The 21652-nt window shown below is 37.6% G+C and overlaps 1 protein-coding gene and 1 long non-coding RNA gene across 8 annotated transcripts in view; both read right to left on the reverse strand.

Moving 5' to 3' along the window:
* Nucleotides 1-465: 465 nt before the first annotated feature.
* LOC129750118 (uncharacterized) lies at nt 466-1208 on the reverse strand. The gene is made up of 2 exons (XR_008738294.1): nt 1002-1208; nt 466-898 (listed from the first exon to the last, which is right to left on the reverse strand). It is a non-coding gene; the product is annotated as an uncharacterized LOC129750118 (long non-coding RNA).
* Nucleotides 1209-6813: 5605 nt separating this feature from the next.
* Nucleotides 6814-21652, reverse strand: part of LOC129749795 (major facilitator superfamily domain-containing protein 12-like) — a 47623-nt gene continuing 32784 nt past the window's right edge. For 6 of the 7 annotated variants that reach the window (XM_055744885.1, XM_055744882.1, XM_055744880.1 and 3 more), the window contains exons 2-6: nt 10590-11116; nt 10205-10527; nt 9534-9901; nt 9005-9469; nt 6814-8940 (exon numbers count right to left, since the gene is read on the reverse strand). In XM_055744885.1, the coding sequence (XP_055600860.1) occupies nt 8793-8940; nt 9005-9469; nt 9534-9901; nt 10205-10527; nt 10590-11019 (1734 nt within the window). In that variant the 5' untranslated portion in view covers nt 11020-11116 and the 3' untranslated portion in view covers nt 6814-8792. Of the gene's footprint in view, nt 8941-9004; nt 9470-9533; nt 9902-10204; nt 10528-10589; nt 16111-21652 lie in introns of those variants that run through there. The other variant, XM_055744884.1, reaches the window with a different exon arrangement.

Here is a 21652-nt window from a genome sequence, read left to right on the forward strand (position 1 = left end):
AGTTCAATTTTAGTTCATAAGGTGGAACTCAGCTTTGATCCCTCGCCGAAGGAAAAAAAAGGGATCAATTTTGAGTTCGCAGTTCGAACTCCGTTTTGATCCATCGCAAGGAGGAAAAAGGGTACTTAACTTTAAGTTCATAGAATCGAACTATGTTTTGAACCTCGGTCATACTTAATTTTGAGTTAAATAAAAAGAGCGTGTTGGTGTTTGTAGTAGTAGAGTGCACGCTAGAAATCATTAAACCATTTACGTTTCAAAAATAACCATTTTTGACCTTTTCCCAGGAAATGTCATTTTATGAGTTCTCCATGAGAACTCATAAAATGACTTTTCGGGGAGAAGTTGAAATATGGTTATTTTTTAACCGTAACAAAGATTCCATAGCAATTAGAAAATGGTTATATTTCAACCGTAAGAGCAGTTTTGCAAGATTTGTAAAATAAATTACAATTGTTGAAAGAATTTGGAAAAAAAGATTTGTCAGAATATTTATTTCATTTCTTTTACGTTATACTTATAAACTATATAGCTCATTATAATGTTTTATTTGCCTTTAATAATATTGCAGCCCAGTTTGGGCAAATACTAAAAGCAGCCGAATCACCCGGTAGCCGAAGTGAAGTTCCCCCAACGAGTGCTGCGGATGGCCAATGCCATTATCATTAGTTTGCTATCCGTTAACGAGAGGGGGGTCGATTCATCTGCGCCAAGCGGGAAATGTTTTTCGAACATTCCGGCCCGTTCCAGCTCCTTCCGGATGGTGAAAAAACGATCCCTTTTGAACTTCTTAGAAACCATTTCATTTTGTAGCGTTGGACCGGTGAATAAGTCCTCGTCCTCGTCAATTTTGTTGGTGTTTCAAACGGAATTGAACCGGCGTCGTCCAATCGGTACCCTGAAAGTTTTTCGTTTACAATTACAATTGTTTATGATGAAAATTGAATTACATCACTTGAATAATTCTTAAATCACTTGAATAATCGATTTAAATCACTTACCTTTCCCCATCTATTACAAATTCGATGTTTCTACAATTTCCAAAACCGATTAATTGGAAAACAAGATACACTACTGCGGAGAAAAAAATTTGCTTTAAGGGCGTCCAGCTGCAATGTAAACCGCTTTCAAAATGGCGATACAGAGAACATCAAATTACTCAACCATTTTCTGGTTTATACTCGAGAACTACCAAAATGGTTAAAATCCTTTCAGGAAAAATTATTGAAAAATAACCATATTGGCGGTTTCGAAGTAAATATCATAAAATGGTTATTTAAGAACCATAAATGGTTATACAAAATCGAGCGTGTGAGCGAGCTCCAGATCAAAAAGCAGAACGAGTATATATTCGTCCTACTCTTGCACTTGGGTGGGAGCAGGAGCGATAATAGAGTTGTCAAAGACAGGGGTGCCAGACGATTGGTTATAAAATCTTTTAGAGCATCATAAGAGCAAGTTCACCCGTGCACGGCCGTGTTGGGAATAAGTGGTAGAAAATTTGACACATTTTGAAAATTTTACCATGCAAAAATGTTTTCAAGATCTTTGGGTGTTGTATTCTTTTTACAGTACTGTTTCCTATTCAAACGTATGTGATAGAATTATTGCTATTTTTGCATCACAGCATGCGAAAATACAACACGTGTTGTAAAAAAACTTGAAGGCTTGAAAGCTTGATCTTGAAAATGTTTTTGCATTGCAAAATTTTCAAATTGCGCTAAAAGTGGTCCACTTTTTCCCACCACCAGTGAACTAGCCCTAAACGTTTTATTTCATTTTGCATGATAGTTACAAAATTAAAATAAAAAATATTATTGAAAGAAAGTATTAATTTACGAAGACTCAAGAAGAAATTCATGAAGACTTTTAGGTATATAACTATGACTTTTTGGTTGATGTCATGCTGAGGCGACAAGCAGCGCGTTGATTTGCGACACGTTCACACGACATACCTACTCTCATTTGATCTCCATGGAAAAAAGCGTATAGAACTCTCAGGTTGATGTCATGCTGAGGCGACAAGCAGCACGTTGATTTCCAACACGTTCACACGACATACCTGCTCTCATTTGATCATGGAAAAAGCGCAGACCTTCAACGGGATTTGGAGTGTTCAACCAGATTACTAGTGCTTCGTACAGTCTTCAATCTCCATGCTCAGTATACATTGCGGAGTTAGCAGCAATTTATTGGGCCTTAGAAAATGTAGGCTCACGTCCCGTTGAACACTACTATATTGTAACGGACAGTCTCAGCTCTGTTGAAGCTATCCGTTCAATAAGACCAGGAAAGCACTCACCGTATTTCCTCGGGAAGATACGGGATATTCTGAGTGCTTTATCAAGTAGATGCTTTGTCGTCACCTTTGTTTGGGTCCCCTCACATTGTTCGATAGTGGGCAATGAGAGAGCAGACTCTCTGGCAAAGGTGGGGGCGATGGAAGGCGACACGCATCAGCGTGAAATCGTCTTCAACGAATTTTACTTTTTAGTTCGAAGAAACTCTCTTGTCAACTGGCAGCTCAAATGGGACGAGGATGAGTTGGGTCGGTGGCTTCACTCGATTATCCCAAAGGTTAGCCTCAAACCCTGGTTTAATAGGTTGGACCTGAGTCGGGATTTTATTCGTATATTTTCCCGTCTCATGTCCAATCATTATCCCTTAGACGCGGTACTCTTTCGTTTTGATATTGCTGGCAGCAATTTGTGCAGTTGCGGCCAAGGTTACCACGACATCGAGCATATTGTTTGGTCGTGTGAGGTCCATCTTGTCGCTAGAACGACTGTTCGCTACGAAAGCTGACAGCAGCAGCGAGCGATTCCCAACACACGACGCCGATGTCCAGCAACGACGCCCGGAGCACTCACGAGAAGGAGAAGAGTGCCACACCGACGCGAGAGTACGACGCCGAGAGAGCGAGAAGGCTGCTCTCGCTGAAAGATTATGCGCGACGCGCCTAGCAGTTTCTAGGCGTTTCCATCTGGCGCAAGCACGTGGTCCTGGGCTTGCGTGACAGCCTATTTAAGGGCGCATTCTCAATGCGCCCTGAGTTAGTTTAATTTGATACGCAGTGTTGTTAATATCAGTTAAATAGAGAAGTGAAGAGAAAATAAACGTGACAAGAATAAAGTTGGAATTTTATTGGTATTCCTGCCTTGCTCGTCCAGGAGTTTGTTCTCTGTTCTCTGCTCCACTGCTTGGATCTCCGGTAGTGATTGGTGACGCAATCCCGGTTCTTGTCAGAACCAAATCCCGATTGAGTTTAGTCTTCTCGCGTCCAGACCAATACTACCGATCCAGTCTACCGTGTCTAGTGAAGAGAAGGCTCTCTTCAGACACGTGCATCTCGGTACGCTGTTCGCACATCGCTTGCCAGTCCGGAAACTATCAGTCCACTAGCAGATCCACCCCGTGTGAGTCACACGTTAAAAAACAACGACTTTCATAGACTCCCTTCGGGCCCGAGGAAAACCACCCTATGTTCCAGTGAGAGACGTGCTAGCTGTGCTAGATTTGGACTACATGATCGAAATCTACATCTTTCTAAAAGCTATCGATCTCCGTCTATAACCCTATTTTATTTTCATATTTCCCTATCTGTCTTCTTTTTTTTTTTTAACAAAAGTGCAAGACTAAGAAAATGATTGTAAAAAACAAAAAACGAGTGTGGCTCCTTAAAACTTAAACGTATGAGCCGTTTCAAATAAAGAATTATAAAAAAAAAGCGCAGACCTGTCATACTGAGCGCATTGGAAAGCGCGACAAAGCTGATGCCAGGGTGTTTTGAAGCGTGACCAGTAGGAAATCCAATGGGAATATATTGTTTTTTCTCGGTTTGAAGCAGTGATTTCGGGTTTTAAGCACAATAGTCCGAAGATCCGTCCGAATTTGTGATAATAAACCAAATAATATCTTAATCGACGAGAATATTTTCATGAATTCTTAGTTCCCTCAAAACAAACAAGGAATGTTGTCGGTTTAAATTTCGGCATTCTTGCAATCCGGATCATGATCTGATGAGTTTTTAATGGCTCCCGAAACAAAGGAGACGATTCCAAGCATTATCAGATGTATAGAGAAATGATTTTTTGTAGTAAATTTCAAAGCGCCATGGCGCGCCAGTATGACATACCAACGCCATGTATTGCTTTCTTACTGGAACGTAGAACGCAAAGCGACGCATTGTCGCCTCAGCATGACATCAATCTTGAATTTAAACGCACCAGAAGCTGCGGCGGAGTTAGCTCTATTCCGGGAAATGGACGAATAGGCGAAGGCTTTTTTGGTGGCGTATATCGCGGACAGTCATCTGAAGTATGTCCGGGACAAGGACACTGCAAAGGCGATGTAGGAGTCCTTGGCGAACACGTTCTCCAAGAAGGGATTTTCGGCGCAGAATTATATTCGTCGCTCGTTGTCTCTACTCAAGATGAAGGACGGAATGGTGCTAATGGACCACTTCCGGTGGTTTGACGAGTTGGTCTGTAAGCTGGAGCGAGCTGTTTATTACGTTGCCACCGTCTTACGATGTGGTGTGGTGATGTGGTGACAACTGCAATGGAAAATTTGACCCAGGACCATCGATTGAAGAAATCAATTCACGGTTTGAAACAAGCACCACGTTGCTGGAACGAGCGTTTCAATGAGGTTCTGATTCGAAACGGTTTGAATAAATCCGGGGATAAGGCAAGCACGTGGCCTACATTGTGATCTATGTCGACGATCTGCTGGTATGTGAGGAACGTTGGAAATTCAGCAAATCAAGGCCATGCTGATACTGGAATTTGAAATGACGGACTTGAATGAGCTGCATTATACTTCCTGGGCATCAAGATCGAACGGAAAGCAGATGTTCTTTATTTGTCTCAAGAGGCTCTTATCCAGAAGATTCTTGCTAGCACGCATGCTGAAGCGAAGTTTGCAACTGAAGAAGTATGCTGAACCCTGTGACCATCCCTTTCAAGAGATGGTAGACAGCTTTATCACTGAGAACATACGTAGCCAGATCTTTCTACGAACCCGATCAGGAGGGAAAAACTAAATTATATCAAGATGAGATATTTTGATACTATTTTTTTCCTATCTAAATGAGTTATTATTCAGTACTCGTAGGATGTTAAAATATCTCAAATTATATCAAAAAATCTATACGATCATAGCTAAATTATATCAATTTTAGATATGCTCCTTTCAAGATTATATCTCGTTCAGATAGCATAGTTTGATATTGGGCAGAACAAAACCTATCAAAATTATAACTTATCAAGATATGAGTGCTTCGAGAAAAATTACTAGTGGAATGTCAATAAACCATATTATTTGCTAAAACCATGTTCCAGTTTTGGTTTCCCAAAAATTGGATCCAATTTTATGGATCTGTTGAGCGAAATTCATTAATGTACGGTTTGAGCCGTTGACTTCGATGTCCGTGATTCAGAAAAAGTTGTACATATATCAAAATAAGATATAATCATTTTATTTTGGGACAACCCGGAAAAATTCTTTAGCATTGAAAATCATCACAACCCCGTTCAAGTATGTCAATCAGAATAAGATATAATTCAGATTGGAGAAACTTAAAATCGAAAATTAAGAGAACTTAATTATAACTGAATCAGATGTAAATATCTTGGTGAGATACGTTTGAGTTATTATTTTGATATGCTCTTCTTTAACTCAAACGTCAAATCCCTATTGTTGTATACGGGTGTGAAACTTGGTGCACATATGCGGTGACGACGCGAAAACTGGGACCAAGTGAAGACGCTGGCTCCGGTTCGTCAACAGTGGAGGTCTTTTACCACTGACCATACTGACTGGACACTCGATTTCGTTTTCTGGATATTTTTTCCAACAGTACGCAATGTCGATTCCAGAGTGCGCATCGATCGATTTGAAGAAATGCTATCCCAGTTAGGAAATGCCACCCAACTTTAAAAATAAAACACTCAATTTCTACGATAAAATCGGGCTAAACAGGACCATTTTTCCTACTGTGCATTTTATGTTAAATTTTTCAGGTTCGCCACCTGCCATCGGTATTGCGAACCTGCAAAATCTGACAACAAAAAATTAGACAGAAAATGGTTGAATTTTTGTTCTAAGTGTCATGTCAGTGTGGTCAGTGCTTTTACCACAGCCCTATGCTGGAGAATCGATGCGGGACCGTTAAGTAAGTAAGTTATTTATTTCGACTGCCTCAGTAGTGCAAAAATAAAGGAAAGATTAAAAGTTTTTCACCGGTAGTTTTTATACGATTTTTACTTAATGACTTTATTAATTTTTTATTTTTAGATTTACCTAAGGGTGTCTAAGGTTTCGGGTTACTCTGTAACGTAAATGTAAAAAAGAAAAATTTGTTTCGCTCACCGAAAAAGTTCAATAATGTGAAAACCGTATAAAATAAAGGAAGTGCAATTCTGTCCAGTCAAAAGTAACTCTTATTACATTTATCTTGCAATAAAATAAACCCGTCTATTTAAGAGCGGCATTAGTTTATTATTAATGAGTTCATATACGATTACGCTTTTTCGAAAACTGGGCATTTGAAAATTAGATTTGTAGCTTTTGAACGGCGCAATAGATGGCACTGTTTCTAGTCAATTTTCAACATATTTTTGGATGGCAGTATTTGAAATTTTACACACTTTTTTGAAGATTTTTTGTTTGAGCTTGTGCGTCTGTTCTCTGTGGTTTAATGTTTCAGTGATGTGATATAACTTAAGGTGGAGAAAAAGCCAAAGTCGCGGTGGACGGATATTAAAATTAATAAGACGGGTAGTGTTCAGCTTTACGATCCAAAATGTAAAAAACGAGCATTTATTGGGCAAAGCATTGCAGGGCTTCATGTTCCCTTTTTTAGTATTTTCTCTTTTCTCATTTACTCTTCATCGATTACATGCTAAAGTAAATTGTTAAGGTTTTTGGGTTTAATTATAACATGATGTTGGGATCAAGACCGGAATTGTGCTACGTGGTTGGCTATTTGGCACGATTCCAAGATGCTGCAAGGGAAACAACAATGGAAGCATGTTAAATGAAGTATTAGGCTGATGTCATGCTGAAGCAACTAGCAACGCGACCTACAACGCAACGTTCACACGACTAACCAGCTCTCATTTGATCTCCATGGAAATCGCGCAGACCTGTCATACTGGTCGCTTTGTATAGCGCGACCAATCTGATGCCAATGTGTTTTGTGGCGCGACTAGTAGGTAATCCAATAGGAATATTGTTTTTTCTCGATTTGAAGTAGTGATTCCGGGTTTTAAGCACAATAGTACGAAGACCTGTCCGAACTTGTGATAATAAACTAAAAAATATCTTAATCGGCGAGAAAATTTTCATGAATTCTTAGTTCCCGCAAAAAAAAACAAGGAATTTTGTCGGTTCAAATTTTGGCATTCTTGCAATCCGGGTCGTGATTTGATGAGTTTTTGATGGCTCCCGAAAGAAAGGAGACGATTCAAAGCGTTATCAGATGTAGAGAAGTGATGATTTGTAGGGAATTTCAAAGTCACAGGTCGCGCCAGCATGACATACCAATGCGTTGCAACGCAATCTTATTGGAACGTTGCGTTGCGTTGCGTTGCTATGTTGCTTCAGCATGACATCAGCCTTACGGTACCTTAAGGCGACCAAGGATCTCAAGCTGGCCTACAGGAGGAACCCGTAAGAAGTTTTGGTACGAAACCAACGTTTACGTTGATGCAGATTATGTCAGTGACGAATGCGATCGGAAATGTGTGACTGGATTCTTGGTACAAGTTATTGGGTGTACGGTTGCCTGGTCGTCAAAGAAGCAGCACTGCTATACCTAAGCAATCAAAAGTCGCATACTTACTTAAAAATGGAACTTCGAAGTTCACATTTGGCTGAACTAAGGTTATAAGGGTTTTCAGATACTCATATCGCGTAAAAGTTACTCAGAAAAAGATCAACTCTTCGGATGTACTACCAAAATGAGACAGGTTTGCGCACCGAAATCGACGGATTTTTCGGATCCTGAGTACGACGTTATAGCGCTCACTGAGACGTGGTTGAATAACGAAATCGCATCGATGCATGTTCCTGGTTGAATCTGGATAGCCTCTCGGATAGCCAGACGTGAATACCTGAAGGCGGCGTTTGTTGGAAAGTTGCTGTTCGGTGCTATTTATGCACCAAACATCCTTGCTAGAATTTCTTCTGGCTTGGTTTTCTTCTTACGGCCTATGGTCAGAACGAGTCTATTCGTGCCATGTGTGCAGTGTTCTGTTAAGTGAATTTGATTTTAATTGGTCCAGTGATAGATACGTTTGTGATTCGCCCACGACCTAAGTTGATTATTGTTTGTATACCGGTTTTTAAGTAAGACCTTTTATTTTAAATCCATTAGTTCTAGCTTTTCCTTGCTGATAACTGTTGTGTCGTTTATGCAATATCCACAGATGGATTTTTGGCTTCACATCCATTTAGACTTTTGGTCCGATGGATCTAATAAATAAACAAATAAAACCTTCGGAATCACGAGAATAAAATTCTTTTCTACACGGTCAGGGCACTATATAACGGATATGAAATTTTGCGAATATCGTAAAAAGTAGTTTATTCTAAAATATCATTTTCCTATAATGTATATTAAAAGAAACTGGAATGTCTATCCGAAGTTAGTAATGTACACGTCTTAACCTAGTTTTGCATTAAAAAATGGATAAACAGAAGAGACGGCAAAATAAAATACTTAGATAACACAGCTTTAACTACACATGGCCACGACGTGTTTGGACAATCAATGGTCAGATTCGTCGTTATCGAACTTGAGTCCTTCGCTGGACCCGTGGTCTAGTGCACGCCAGTGATGCCAATGTCACACATCCCAGTCCGGCGGCCGTTCCGCAAGCGTAAGCTAGCACGCTCCGATAATAATCGGGACAGTCCGCTCGATCGTGACATTTCCTACAAATAGTGGAGAAGGTATTTAAAATATAAGTTTCGAGCATCTGTGAACTGATATACCCACATGGATTCAATGATGACGACAACTATGCCGGTGATCAGCTTATCGGTGAACGTGACGGCCGAGTAGATGAAACCACCTTGATCTGCATGCTTGCCGATCATATCGGCTGTTATGCAGAGACTGCTGATCATTGTGATGGAACTGCCCGCACCGAAAAGTGACGCTATTACTAACAATTCAAGGGTGCTGAACGTGGACGCCTGAGTTGAGAGAGCGATCCAGGTACAGACGCTTAAACTGACGGCTGATCCCACCAGATACATCCAACTGTTGCCGACATATCTGTTGGAGTATTTGAGCACCAAAGAGGCAATGAAAGAAGCCAGAAAAGATACTAAGGGGACCGTGGCCAAATGTTCGACGCTGGCGTTGTTCTGAACTGGATCAGGCTGAAGCGAACGTTCGTCTAGCCATAGAGGCATGTAGACTAGTGATGTCGTCATGAACAGTCGTGAAAAGACGTAGCTATAAAGAGTAAAAATGGAATTCATAAACTCAAGCTTTGATACCTATTATTAAAGCTACTCACAGCAAGGCATTCTGGTACAGTAGTGGAGATCTGAAGAAATTTTTCTTTGGCTTTCGCAGCACAACGTCATCATGTTGGCCATCCTTCAGCATCCCATCTCCAACGACTGTGCCATTTTCGCCACGCTTAGAGCACCCGGCAACGGCCGGCTCGCCGTTCGAATCGTGGTGCTGTTGTTCGGACCGGAGCAAAGCTTGCTTTTCCGGGTCCTGAGATTTGCGTTGATTGGGTCTTTCCTTTCCCGGTCCGGAGATTACGTTATGCTGTAGAGCCGTGTGCCGTCGATGCTCGTAGCCGCTAAATGTTAGCGAAAAGTTAAACAGCACTGACATGGAAACTCCAACCAGCGTAAGGATAAGAGCTATGTCCTGGGAAGAAAAACGATTTTGCATTTATTACGTTAAGGAAAATATTATGAGGGATAAATCTAATAAGAGGTACCGATTGTACATCGGTGGAACTATTTAAATCCGGCAAATATATTCTTCAGTGAAATATTCTACTGGGACATGGCACGAAAACCATAAGCAGGCTCGTTAAAACGTTATTTAAAATTCAGTAAAAATCATGGATAGGTTTTGAGCCACAACGAAGCTTTTAAGACCCCAGGATTTGAGGAATTCAAAGATGACCCCAAATCGACTCAGGCTTCTGAACAAACCAAAACTTACCCGAAACCGGTACGCATCGGCAGCCCCGATCTGACTATCCCCGGTGGATCGACTCCGTAGCACCGCCCACGTCACAATGTACACCACCACGTTGGAGATGATGGATACCGAATAGCGCACCGCAGTCAAATCCGATCGGTCCTTCTGGGTTCGCGACAGTTCCGGAATCATGGCCAGATGCGTTATCTGAACGATGGGCCACCCAAACTGGAACGTCAATATCACAATGGCAAAGTAGACAATCTCCCACCAGTGCGGGGCCACATCGCACCAGGGACACAACGAGAAGATCATCGGGAAGGTGAAGAATACGATGAGGGTACCTGGAGAAGAGGGAGTCGACTATGTCTCATAATAAAAACCTTCAAACAACCAATCAACTCACCTGCAATGTGCCACTGCCGCTTGGTGCCATATTTGTCCGTTAGGAATCCGACTATCGGCGTGGCAATGGCATCACCAACTTGACCCAACATGACCAGGGCACCGGCTTCGGTGGCCGGCATCCCCAAGGCACCCTGCATGAACAGCAAGGTGTAGCTGAACCAAACTCCCGCGCACAGGTCATTGTAGACGTGGCCTAGGCCAAAGCCTATCTTCTCGAATACTTTAATAGTGGATCGCTTTTCCATCGCTTGTGGGTCCGTGCCACCCGAAGGTCCTCCAGGGTCTCCGTTTGGTACTGTTGTTCCTGCTCCAGGGGTTGATTCGGACAAAGGGGCTGCGGTTATATCGTCTATTGCACCGTAACTTTGAATACCGGAGGTACCATTTTGTTGGGGTTTCTTATCGACTATGGTAGCTTTTTTAGACATTTTATTGACCAATTTATTCAGGGTTTACACATGGGGTTTTGTTAGTTACTTCGCGTATATCCCAGTCAGTAGCGATGTTTGGAGAGGTTTGGACCAACTGAAATTAATAGAGGGATAGATAAAGCTTTCCAATTGATTTAGATTTGTTTCATTAGATTGAACCGTGACAGTGTTATATCGTAGCTAAATTAAAATTCGGGTTCAGAATTTTTTTGACAGCTATTTTTTCGGACCTTTGAATTCAGATAGTTTTCCTTTCCAACAGACATTTGTTAAAAGAATTAATTGTCTTAAGAAAAACCACATAGAACTAAGAGGGTTTTTGGTTTGAATAATTTTCGTTAGGTAATCCAAATTACATCACACCTTAGACAGAAGCATTCAATGCTCCCAATTATCTGATCAGGAGACTTGTAGAATAAGTTTACACACATAAACCACATTGACCCTCATCCGTCCCTAAAATTCACACCCGATAGAGTTCCTGAAGTGCCAATTTGACTTTCTTGAATAAAACCGCTATATCTTTCTATCATATTTGTGTTAAGTATCGCAACGCTAATGTTATTACACCACTGAGAAACGGCATGACATTGCCTTTCTGGTGAATATCAATTTATCAGGGAAATCTTGCCTTAATATACTCAAAATCCAGTACATAGTTCAATTTAAATGTAAAAAAAATCTGAGAAATTGCAGATTGACAAAAAGTTTGAGAAACTGCTAACTTTGAAAATTTGTCAAAAATTCTGTGTTCAGTATTTTGACTATCTGAAGATGTAAAAATGTACCAAGTAGCCAACTTTTCAATCCTCTTTTCAAAATTTGTGTGACTTAAAATTTTTGACGGTTTATTGATTGGAAAGCACGGATTTACATAACTTTTTTGCATTTTTTTGTGCGCAATGTATAACTTTTAATTCCAGTTTTCTTGAACACTAAGTGTTTTTTTAGTATTTCGTAGCTTATATACAGTCTATTTTCAGAAGCTATATTTTCGGATTTTTATCTAGACTTTAAATAAAGGAAAACTGAAGTGTTGTAGTTGTAGCTGAATATTGTCTGAGAAACGTATTTCAGTTGCATAAGGAAATAAGATACACAGTTACGGTCGTCGAAAAAGTTCTTAGAATTTATAAATTGGCACAAAACCTATCAACAGGATCGGTACCACAGAAGAAACGTTAATGTTAATGTTGATTTTTCAGAACAAAATATTCAATTTTCCGATACAAACATAAAACTTCAATTTTACTCATGTAAACGTTACTTAAAAATTCTGCTGAAAATCATGGATGAGTTTTGAACCCATACGTAGCTTTTAAGACCCCACTCAAGCAACCAAAAGTCCCATAAAACAGGTACAAAAATGCTTACTCAGCCCTATCATTGATAGGGCTGTACGTTCTATGCAGCTCAAAATTTAATTTCTAATTAATACTTCCAAGTTCCATAACAAGTCTTAATGATCTTCTATACAGCTTCCAGCGGATTTCTAATTCAGCTTCCAAAAATCGTAAATTAGGCAAAAAATTCTCTCTCTAGCTCAATTGCTCCCTTGGCATCGGTTCATATCACCTTCTTTTGATTATTGACTATGTTCAGTTCATGGGTCTGCCAAGAAGCCGCGCCGGATTATAAACTCGACAAATTACTCAATTGCTTCTTTCCTACATATATCGCATCAGAATGATCAGTCAAGTACCAAATTACTTATTGAAAAAAACTTGCTCGGCTTGGGGATCGAACCCCGACGTTCGTAGTGACAATCGAACACGCTACAACAAGACCACGCCTAGATGTTGTTCTGACTTAGACTAAAACTCGAAGTGGTGATGTGATTTTGAAAGCACTTCAATGCACTTTTTATGACTTAGTAAATCCCGTTTGAGCACTTTTGTGCCCTTTATGTGATTGTATCCCATTTACCCGAAAACCATTGCCCAGAATGAATTTTTCCCAGAATGACAAACACCCGAAATCAAACCCCAGAATGAACCATTTCCCAGAAAAAAATTCCCCAGAATACACCATTTACCAGAAATTTTTTTCCCAGAATGGACCATTTCCCAGAATTTTTTTTCCCCAGAATGGAACATTTACCAGAATGGGACAAATCCCAGATTTTTCCCCCTAGTATTTTTATTTGTTTTTTTTTTCTAATGAATTCTTGTATATTTCATATGATTCGAAATTAATTTTTTCAAAATGATTTTTTAAATGAAACTACGACTTTGAAATTTTCCAACTAAATTTATTTTAGAACCAATGTTGTGCTTTGTTTATGGTTTGGGTACTTTAATTGATTCAATGCTTACCATGGTCCTTTAAAAACCGTTTTGGTATCCGACTCCTCACGCTGCGCGTTCGAACTTGAAAGACGTTTTGTCCTTCACGCTGTCGCGTGGCGGACGGTGCTAAGGGATCATCCCTAGCTTTCACGCAGACCTAGGAAGCCCCGGCAGACCTAGACCAATGTCTTAGGGCCGCCGCTTCCGACGGCGGGTCGGCGGCCTCCTCGGATTTGGGAGCTTCGGCGGCTTTCGGCCGCCTCAGCCCCTTCATCCTCGTTGGTTGCGGCTTTGCCGCAAAAGAATTAAGTTATGAAACCCCATTTTTTTGTAACAATTTTTTTTTTAATAATTTCTAGTATGGATAAATGTTTTCAATTTTCTGGGAAATGGTTCTTCTGGCGAAAAAATTTCTGGTACATGGTTCACTCTGGTGAAAAAATTTCTGGGAAATGGTACATTCTGGCGAAAATTTTTCTGGGGAATGGTTCGTCTGGGGAAAAAAAATCTGGGGAATGGGTCTTTCTGGCGATTGGAATTCTGGGGATTTTTCATTCAGGGCAATGGTTTTCGGGTAAATGGAGTACAACCCCTTTATGTGACTTAAGTCCGTTATAACGTACATATAAAGCACTTTTGCAACTTTCAAGTTCATTATTGAGTACATAAAGTTCACTTAAGGAAATTGGACAGAATAAGTCCCGTTCTGAGCAATTTTGTGCCCTTTATGTGACTTTAGTCACTTATAACGTACATATAAATTACATTTGCAACTTTCAAGTTCATTAATGAGTACATATATGTAGTTCCCTCATGGGAATTGGGTAAAATAAGTCACATACAGCGTACATATTAATCACTTTCGCAATTTTCAAGTTCATTATTGAGTGCATAAAGTTCACTCAAGGGAATGGGGCGGTTGATTCTCTTTGTCTTTCAAAGCTTTCATCCAAGTAAATATGTGACTTTTGGTTGCTTGGACAGGGCTTAAGAATTTCAAAAATTACCCCAAAACAACTCAGACTAATGACCAATCCAAAAGAAACATTACTGACGAACAGTCCTATGTTGCAGGGTAGCAGTACCAATTCTATGTATCGGGCACTTTCATGTGTGACTTCTGTGTTTCTTATTGTACAGCATTTAGTACTCCAAGCAAGTTCGGAAAAATAGCTAAAAGTTTTGAGCTATCATTTATCATTTGCTAAATTTTATAGAAATTTATCAAGCATCTCAATTACAAAATACTATAACAATAACCTCATATGACTCATTCAAAACTGATTAGATTTTTTTATTTGTTTTTGTTTAATCAAGCAGAGTAATTTCAATTCAAAGTTGGAGGAGAGTATATAATTCCTTTTTTTGTGCAAAATCCAACTTTTATTCAGGGGACCTTTTAAACCAATGTCGAAATCAAGCAAATAAGATAAATAAATGATCCCTTGAAGACTGTTTTTTTTGCCATGATTATGATTAGAGATGTACCGAGATGTACCGAATAGTGGTATTCGAACGGCCGAATACCGAATATTGACCTTTTCAACTATTCGGCCAAACGAATATTTGGCTGAATATTCGGTCGAATATGAGTATATGAGTTTTTAATGAAAAATGAACAGCAATTATTTCAATTTTCTTCTTTTCCTTTAATTTTAATGCCCCTCATGTTTTTGAGTCGATTATTTTCAACAAGATGATATGTATATAACAAAATCTTTTTCAAGTAGGGTATCTCTGATTTTCAAATGTCTTTGTTTATTATCAAAGATACTGGGTTCCTGTGAAATCTGGGATAAAACATGTCGAAACAGGTGCCAAACAACTTGAAATTGCTTATTTGTTATCGATTTAAGTGAAGGTCGAATTTGAGCAACATATCTTCAACACATTTGTTAAAAATGAATTTAAACATTAAGCGTACCATACTTTCTATCACACGTTTCCAAAAACCAAATCTGAACAAAATCTAGGCTTAATCTGAAATATATAAGAGAAACAAGTTAGAAAATTACTTGAAATTTTAAGTTTTCGTTGAATCACAGTAGCAGTGTTAAAAACGTATCTAAGGATTGAAAAAATGTGTTCCTTTTTGAAATTTTTCAAATATAGTTTTGAACACAAAATCTTAAAATTTTCGAAAAGAACTTTGAGTTTATTATTTGATTTAGCAAATATTCTGAGAATTTTTAAACAATAGGCATCCCAGCCAGATTTAACTTATCTCTAATTCTTTATTGGATTTATTGGCAAGCCTTTATATATCAAGAAAATCTGGAATAAACGATAATCAAAGTATAAAGCAATATTTGTCAGCATCCTCCTGTACGATCTTCAATGAGAGATACACGAATACACTTCAAATATTTAAAACCATGCGTTTTTGATGATTGTGCAGATTTTTCAACATTACTTTTGGATGTTTTATAAATTATCCAATATCATTTGAAAAATTTGACAAGATTGTTATTGTATAAATTTTAAAAATGAATATTCTGCCTATTCGGTCGAATACTTAGTTCAACTAATCGGTGGGGCGAATATTCGGCTTAACGGTTTTTGGGCGTTATTCGGCGCCGAATATTTGGCCGACCGAATATTCGGTACATCTCTAATTAATTATTATTAGAAATATTCTTATTTAATTTTTGGCATTTCGGCGAGTTGTGAAAATTCAAGGTAGAATATTTAGAAAGAACATGAAAGTATTATAGGTGGAAAGATCAAAGCTAGAGCGCTTTGGGTAGAAGAAATTGAATAGTTGGTGAAAATGTGAGCAGGGCTTTTGTTGTGTGAATAGCTTTTGAACTACTTGCGTGATTCTTTGCCGCGCGCCGTTTCAATGTTGATAGGAAGCGATGAAGAAACCCATCGCATTTTCAAACCCATCGCATTTTCTTCATCGCTTCCTATCAACATTGAAACGGCGCGCGGCAAAGAATCACGCAAGTAGTTCAAAAGCTATTCACACAACAAAAGCCCTGCTCACATTTTCACCAACTATTCAATTTCTTCTACCCGTTGCGTTTTTGATAAAAATAAAAAGCAATTATTTCCATTTCCTTCTATTTCTTCCATATTAATGCCCCTTATGTTTTTGAGTTGATTTGAGATGATACCTATAATCAGATGATGTATTACAAGATCTTTTTCAAGTAGGGGTCTCTCTGATAAAAAAAACAATCACGAATAACTGAAATCTGGACAAAACACGTCGAAACAGGTGTCAAGCAATTTGAAATTGCTTATTTTATATCCAATTAGATGAAAATCGGATATAAGGAAGACATCTTCAAAATATTTGTTAAAAAGAACGGTCGGGCAATTCATAACGATTTTGTAGAAAATATTAAAATTTTGAAAGTTTTCATTGAATTACAGCAGCTGTATTAAAATCGTATCTAGGGATTAAACAAAAATTTATGTTCATTCTGAAATAGTATAAAAATCGCTTTTGAACATAAAATTTTTAAAATTTTCAAAACGATACTTGTCAGCATTCTCCTGTACGATCTACAGTGAAAGATACACGGATACACCTAAGATGTCCATCATCCTTATTGGATATTTTATATATCATCCAAAACGATTTGAAAAATTTTACAAGTCTGTTATTTTATAAATTTTCAAAATAAAGATTCGGCCTATTCGACCGAATACTTAGCTTAACTATTCGGTGAGCCGAATATTCGGCCTAACGGTTTTTGGACGGTATTCGGCGCCAAATATTCGGCCGACCGAATGTTCGGTACATCTCTAGTACTAAGTATGATCAACATTTTTAAAAATTCATAATAAAAATTTGAGAGAAACCATTGCTTTGGAAACAGATCTAAAAGCCAAATTTTGTTAAATTTTTCAAGCAATCAGCATAGTTGTTCAGCTTCATTTGGCACATTTTTCTAGGACATGGTTATTTACGAGATTTATGTAGCTGAGGAATCAAGTCACCCCAGGGTGATTCTGATTTTTTAATCTGTATCTATGTCCTAAAGCTGAATTTCGAATTTCAAATTTTTCATCCGAATTTGAATTTTAATCTAACTTTAAAATAAGAATGTTAAAGCTGGATTTCAAATATGAACTTTGGATCTTAATCTTCTGAAAATATGAAAGTTGTCAATTTATAAATTCTAGATCTGGATTGAAATTTTAAATTTAAACTCTAGATCTGAGTCTAAACATTGATTTTCAAATCTCGAATCTAAACAAAAAAGATGAAATTTAATCAAAATTAAAATTAGAAATCTGTATTTAGACTTTCAAATTTGATTTCTGAATCAGATATAGGGATCTTAAATCTTCATCATAACTCTTAATCTATACGTCTAAATCATGGGTGGCCAACATTTTCAATAGGCGGGCCAAATTTCAGAAATGAATTATCCTTGCCAACTGATGTATGTACGTCAATCTTTTTAAGGGACTTAAAACTTCCTCGGTTTATCCATCCCAGAAATGTCAGATTGCATGACTACAATGGACATTAAGTAAATTTTATGGTCTCAAAATTAAAAAAATAAAATTACCGCCCATTTTACATAATTCTCAAGTTCACCGTTCTCTTTTAAACAATTTGCCAGACAAATTAAAAAAAATCACAGAATGGAACTGTTGAAAAAAAAGTAACGTTCGCAAGCTTTTGACATTAAAAAGAATAATTTGTTGAAAAAACTTTGAATTTTCAAAGTACGGACCTCAACCTCAACTTAACCCAATTATTCTCAAATTTTCCAATATCTCGATTTGACAAGTGAATTGGGAATGCTTTCTATAAACAGAATGAATACGAATTTGATTGTTTTTATAAATATTGCACTTTTTTTAAGCAATAATTTTCAAAAAAAAGTTTTTCTTCTGAGAGATTTATCTATCAGTACCAAAACGGTTCCAGTTGAATTTTACTACCCAACTGAAAAATCTGTCTAGTTTTTCATTATTGATGTACATAAATACAATGCACGTTGCCAATTAAAAAATATTTGGATTTGGTAAAATTATCATAAATATACACTTTTCTGCCAAGCCAAGCCGAGAGAAGAAATAATGATGCGTGTCGTGCGCAGGGTTGCCAACTATTTTTCGAAAAAGTCTGGAGAATTTGGAAAAAATGTCTGGAAATGGCTGGAAATGTCTGGAAAGCTTAGTTTTGAAGGTGGTGACCTTTTTGGCTTTCTTACAGAAAGGCATAGCGAACGGTCAGTTGGGGATATCATTATTTAAGGGTCCAAGACCCCACTTTATATATACCAATCGACTCAGCTCGACGAGTTACAATGATGTCCGTGAATTTGTATGTTCCATTAAAACGTTCTTACCACATTAACTCCTATTCCAGGTATCACGATTTTGATGAATTTAGTATCAAAAAATTGGATTTTTTTTCCTGTAGGTCATATCTCAAAACCAAAAAAAAAACAAAATTGTTTAAAAATTGTCTATTCCATAGAACATATCATGCTTACGTTGGCTCCAAAAAAGGTAGCCATTTGCTCAGCAGCAGTAGCCAGCAATCGCTAAATTAATTACAGAGGCGATCGAAAATTTGACAAAAAATTCGTCTAACAGCAGAGAATCAATCCCACGCCATCTAGCATGAGAGTTTAGGAGGTTAACCCCTTGACCACTAGTGAGCGTCGAGAAATGTGGCTCTCAAACTTGAACAGTTTGAAATATTTGGATTATAAATGAACTCGTTGAATATCAGTTCGCTTATCCTCCAAAAAACGTACTGGCCACCTTTTTTTATATTGAGTTTAGTAATTCTTGCTATCGATTTTCTTTAATCATAATCTTTTTTATAGATCAATAATATATAATTCAGAAATAAGGAATCCATTATTGTGTCATTTATTTCCAAAGATAATTGACACTCTGTAAGAAAGCCTCCAATCCACTGATAAGTGTATTAAATCGGGTTTTTTTTTTGGTCGCCAGATCTCAATGTTGCAGATAGCCACTTATCGTTTGTTTCTGTTACTATCAGTTAAGCGGGCCATAGACTACTAAAGGGCGTGTGCAAATTCGATGATTCCACGACGATTGTTTGATCTATGCTCGCTCACACACGATACAAACATATTTCGCGCGAACACAAACGATTGCTAGCGAAATCAGCTACGATAAAAAACCACCTCCACCGCGGCTGGGGCTGAGTAAATGGCCTGAATTTTGTACACCATGTCACAGAGAATGGTTTGTACAAAATATTTCCATCTCGCCCGATTTTACTCAAACCGTTTGCAGTGCCATACACGATGCAAATCGTATTCACAGCGACAAACTTTCATCGCATTTGCACGAATCTGGTGTAGTCTATGGCCCTCTTTACATGTTCTGTTGGACTCTCAAGTTAGCATACATCTTCGAAGCATTTGCCATTAATAGCTTTCAACCACTTCTGAATTCATAACTCAAAACTTCTAATCATTTCCTGCCATATTACACCATGACCTACCATGACCATTTTAAATTTTCATAGTTTCATAGAACAATTTATGTCCTAACCCAAAAGTCTGGAATTGTCTGGAAGAAATGACAAAAGTCTGGAAGTCTGGAAACCTGAAAAAATGTCTGGCAGATGTCCAAAAAGTCTGGAAGATCCAGATAATATCTGGAAGGTTGACATCACTGGTCGTGCGTGCGTTTCTTGGTTGGATTTCGGCATTATTTCGGCTCTCGGCTTGGCTCTCTTCCCAAATCACCACCCACCGTACCTACTCGGAGAGCAAACAAACACGTTTTGCTGGACGTGCTGCTTGTGGTTCTAGAAATTCAGGAATGATTTTACGTTTATAATTTTTATATTTTTGTGAAATTTCATAGCATGAATTGTGGCACCTCACTAGAATGTAGATTAAATGTGCTTTCCAATGAATATACTTTTGATTGGTCCAAACAAATCTGTAATTCTGTGAATAAACCAAAAAAGTTTGTAACCAGGCGTGCGAATGGCGGGGGGGGGGGGGGGTTTAAGGGGTTTAACCCCCCCCCCATGAAGATTTTTTCCAAGTAAAAGTTTCGAAGTAGTAAAGAGACATTACTTGATCCTCAAAGGTGTTAAATAAGTGTTTACAAGAAAGTCGGAAATTTGTTTTAAATCACCCTAGGCTTGAGACATTTTGTTTTACGACATTACATGAAAATATGCCGTTCACAAATTGAAACTTATTTTAAATTGGAAATTTTGATTTGCAATTAATCAACCTTTTGCATTGAACTCTAAACTTGACATACTAAAATCCTAACTCGACTCTAGAATGGGTTTTTATTCAGAAATGTAACCAAAAACTCCTTTTCTTTATTACTAAAAGTTTTGATTTACAAAAAAATTTTGCAAATATGAAATATTCTTCAAGAAACCAATTTCAGTCTCTATTATATTGTTTTGTTTCTTGTTTTTCTAAATGCTCAACATAACATCCAAAAAAGTTTTGATAAATTACACAAAACCAAAAAACTAACATCCTTCGAAGTGCAAAGAATTTAAAAGCTAATTTTGACTGATTTGGGTGCCCTGGATTTAAAAATGCAATTTTACTATCAGCTTTTGTTTTTCGAATAACTTTTGCAAATATTTTAAAATCATTTAAGAAATTTTTGTATTTTTTTTTGAAAAAACTTTAGAACAAAAATAAAACAATTGAAAATAGGTTTTCAATTTGTATACTTTTCCCGATTTTTAATGAAGTTTTAAACCAAATTGAATTTTCGGTATTTTTAAAGCAAAAAATCTAATCGTTTTGCAGGTTTTAACAAGATTTGTTAGATGAATTCCATTTTTTTTAAAACTTGATTCAGTAATTTAAGAAATACGTGTAATTATATTTTTCCAAATTTTTAAAAACTGTAGAATTTAACTTTTTTGGATCATACATCATCATCTTTGGAATATTATTCCTTAATTGAATAAAATGGGCACAATATACAAATTCAGAATCAGATTTGTTTTCTGTAACCGTAGATTCAAGGCCGTGCGAACGGGGTGGGTTTTAGGGGTTTAACGCCCCCATGGAGATTTTTTTCCAAGTAAAATTTTCAGTTCGAGAAAGGAATTTACCGTACATGTCAGAAAATTTGCTTGCCTCCGGCGGAATTTAATCCTGAATCACTCAAGGCCTAAGATATTTCATTTTAAGACGTTTCCAAATTAATATTAATTATTAACTGTAAATTTCAGATTTTATTTGAATAGACCATCTGTATTGAAACTCAAATCTTGACACAAAATATGGGTTGTTTTTAGAAGGGGTTTTTATTAAGAAGTGTAACTAACCAAATTCAGAATTTGAAGCTAACAAAATTTATCCATCGAATACATATTTTACATGTCAACAAATAGG

Source organism: Uranotaenia lowii, chromosome 2, assembly GCF_029784155.1.
Source record: "Uranotaenia lowii strain MFRU-FL chromosome 2, ASM2978415v1, whole genome shotgun sequence".
NCBI lineage: Eukaryota > Metazoa > Arthropoda > Insecta > Diptera > Culicidae > Uranotaenia > Uranotaenia lowii.